This window comes from Humulus lupulus, chromosome 5 (assembly GCF_963169125.1).
Source record: "Humulus lupulus chromosome 5, drHumLupu1.1, whole genome shotgun sequence".
Lineage (NCBI taxonomy): Eukaryota > Viridiplantae > Streptophyta > Magnoliopsida > Rosales > Cannabaceae > Humulus > Humulus lupulus.
Genome location: NC_084797.1, coordinates 187280651 through 187283939, shown reverse-complemented (window position 1 = coordinate 187283939; position 3289 = coordinate 187280651). Strand labels below are relative to the sequence as shown.

Sequence of the window (3289 nt, the reverse complement as noted above, 5' to 3'; positions counted from 1 at the left end):
GGTCGAATGCCCTCCCAGCCAAGCTATGTACGATCGAATGCATAGAACCTCCCTCCTGAGCTCAAAATGTGGTCCGATCGGACCATAAATACTTTTCTTAGGCTTTGGCCTTTTTTCCTTCCAAACATGTAACCAACCTCTGTATGTTAACTGCGTACATAAGGAACCTAGCCTTATAGGAAAATCCCAAAAATGCCTCCTTCTACAAAGTTTAATAAGTTCAATACTTTAAGTGCCTTTTAGGCACTTTTGAGCATTAAAATTATTTTTTCCACATGCGCTATATTTTTATAACTTAGACAAAATTTTCCAAGTATAAAAATAAATCTTATTTTTGATGAATTTTTTCTGTTTGGTTACTCACCTCCCCATTTTTTATTCATTTTTGTAGATGAATCGCTCTGACTACAGGGGAGGTGACAATCATACGGACTCTGAATCATCTGCCCCGCAGACAATCGAAACTCCCTTGAATAGCGATTCCTCACCAGGCTCGTCTACCGGTTACACTCCAGAGGATCGTCTTCGCCGCTTCAAACAGATCCTCCCTCGCTCAGCCTTATATCTTCTCCACGAGGAACAGTTCCTTCGACAAACTTCTGAGTCGACGATGAGGGTGAAGCAATCTAACAGGCTCCCTCAGGAACACGATCCGCAGGTCGCCCGCAGAGCAGTACAGAAGGTGGTACAGCGCAATCAAACCCGCACTACCACAGCTTCAAGAAAGCCGTCCCTGAAACTTGCTACCGCGATTCAGGATTTGGCTGTCCAGAAGCCACGTGATGAGGGAGAAGAAGAACCCTCCTGGTTCGTTGCCGAAGCTTCCAAACTTACTCCCGCGCTATTCCAGAAACATCTTGAAGCTTTAGGCTTGTGCGGGGCAAACGTGACATGTCCGGGCTCACATCAAAGAGCCAATAGGCCCGGTGGAAGGTACTGCGCCTGGTCCAGGCACCATGTACAAGCTGGAGCAACACTCCCGCTGCACATCTATTTCCGGTCCGTAGCAGACTACTTCAACATCTCCCCATTTCAGATCACGCCGAATGGGATACAGGCACTCTCTGCGCTGTATATTCTTTATTTTCTGAATGGTTGGGACGAGCCCACCCCTCACGAGGTGCATTACCTGTTTGATCTTCGGACCAACCCTTCTCACAACAACTCAGGTTTCTTCCATTTCTATCACAGGCATAGGGGGGTTACATATCTCAATGGCATCTCCCATAAGTCAAACGCCGGGAAGTATCATAAGGAATACTTCCTCACATTGGATATTGAGGCCAACAACTTGGCTTTTACGCGCTCGGGTCCGTTTGAGCGACCATTGCCTACTGAAGGGATGTTTAGGCGGGCCAAGAAATTGGCTAACATGAGTCTTAAAGAGAAGGATGTAAAAAAGTTGGTCACGCTGGACCTTCTTCAGATGGTGAGTCTGGTGCCATGTGAGCAGGATCTGGTGGTGGAAAGTACCACCGGGGAGAACGACACGCCTGGTCAGTCTAACGAGGGCACAGAGCAAATGACTGATCGGCATTCTCCTGGGCCTTCTCCGCTTTCCCGTAGACCTGGCGACTTAGTCATTAGAGAGCCTGATCCTCAGCGTAGATCTACTATTCCCGCTCAACCTGGGAAAGGAAAAGCTATCCAGGTTGAAGGGGAACTTAGCTCATCCTCGGACGACGAGGATGAGTTCCTTGATCAGATCTTCAACGCAGGTAACACATGCCTAGTGAAAATAGGCATATTTTTTATAATTGGTAATTAGAGAGTATCACAATTGTAGTATACACTTGCATATGTTTCATTATGTTTATTTCTCTAACAATCTTGTTTTTTCATCCTTGGCAGATTCAGACATGTTCAGAGATTGCGTTGCTTCAAAGAGGAAAACTGGTGATGGAAGTGGCTCTATGCCTCCACAGAAGATTCAGAAGGTAGTACCGCCAAGTCAAGGGAGGCAACCTGGGGGACCGACTACACTTCCGCCATTGACCCCCTCTTCCCTTCCTCCTTCTGCGAGCCTAACTCCTACTCACCAGGGTAGTTCGAGTGAGCTTTTACGTGCTGTTAGCGACCTGGGCAAGGGGCTTCTTGAGGATATTGGCCGTGATGCATCGACGCTTCAAAGCCTAGACTCCTACCCTCGACTTAGTGTCGAAGTTGTCTTGAAGAGAGGACTCGCTCAATTGATGAAGGTAAGCATTTTTCCTCGAGATACTTTGTTATTAGTATTTTTACTTGTATTAACTTTTTGTCTTCCATGCAGTCACTTGTCACCATTGGTCATGCTCAGCTTCGAGCCGTAGATTACAAGGAGCTGATCAAGGTGCAGGACGATCAACTGGTGGAGGCCAGGTCCAAGCTGGAGCAAGCAGAGAGAACTATAGCTGAACGGGACGAGTCTCTCAAAAAGCAGGCTCAAAACAATGCTTCCTTGACAACTCAATTGGAGAAGCAATCCCTTGATATTAAAGAGTTAGTTCGAGACAATGAGAGGTTGATTAGCGAGAACGAAGAGCTGAAGCAAGAAAAAGAGCTTGACTTGATTCGCTTTGAGGAGGCCAGTTTTGACTGCTTCTATAAGGTCTGGAAGCTGAACAAGCCTCTTAATCTTGATTGTTTCCCCAAGGAGGCCCAAGCAGAGGATCTTTCCAGATGTGAAGCAAGAGCCGCTGAAGAAGCTGCCAACCCTCCTGCACTCGCCCCAACCTGCTCTGCTATATCATTTCGAGCGAGAGGAGCAGCTGATGCAGAGGAGGGAGTCGATCAACCCTCTAGAGGAGCTCGCCTGTGACTCCCTCTCATAGTTCATCACAGTCTACTTTACTTTGTATTTTGTTGCTCGAACTAGTGAGCTATTTTGACATTTAGCACTTTACTCTTTCCTTGCTGACAATTTCAAACTTTTAAGTTTTTATTGTGCATAGCAAAGTTTTTAGATGCCTTTAATTTCACATGAGAATTTAGTTTTTTAACTTAGAAATTTTTACCATTCCATAAGTTCACACCAAATATACTTCCTCATGCTCTTATTGCTCTAACTTTTTATGAGCGTAAATGTCTTGTTACACGAATATAAGTTTTTAACTTAGAATTTGAAAAATTCTAAGTTACTTAAGCTTTGTAAAACAAGTTAGCTTACCGGCTATTTTAGACTCCTAAACTTACAAGTCAGCGCTATTTTAGACTCCTAAACTTACAAGTCAGCCCAAAAACAAACATATTTGCTCGTGCTCTTATTGCCTGTGTTGAAATACATACCAGTATACCCTATGTGCCCCCCAAG

General features: G+C 45.1%; 1 protein-coding gene across 1 annotated transcript; it reads left to right on the top strand.

Annotated features, from left to right (window-relative positions):
- Positions 1–1271: 1271 nt before the first annotated feature.
- Positions 1272–2797, top strand: LOC133779770 (uncharacterized). Its single transcript, XM_062219684.1, has 3 exons — positions 1272–1718; positions 1852–2198; positions 2270–2797. The coding sequence occupies exons 1-3, from the start codon at positions 1343–1345 to the stop codon at positions 2795–2797; spliced, it is 1251 nt and encodes a 416-aa protein (XP_062075668.1). The 5' UTR covers positions 1272–1342.
- The last annotated feature ends 492 nt before the right edge of the window (positions 2798–3289 follow it).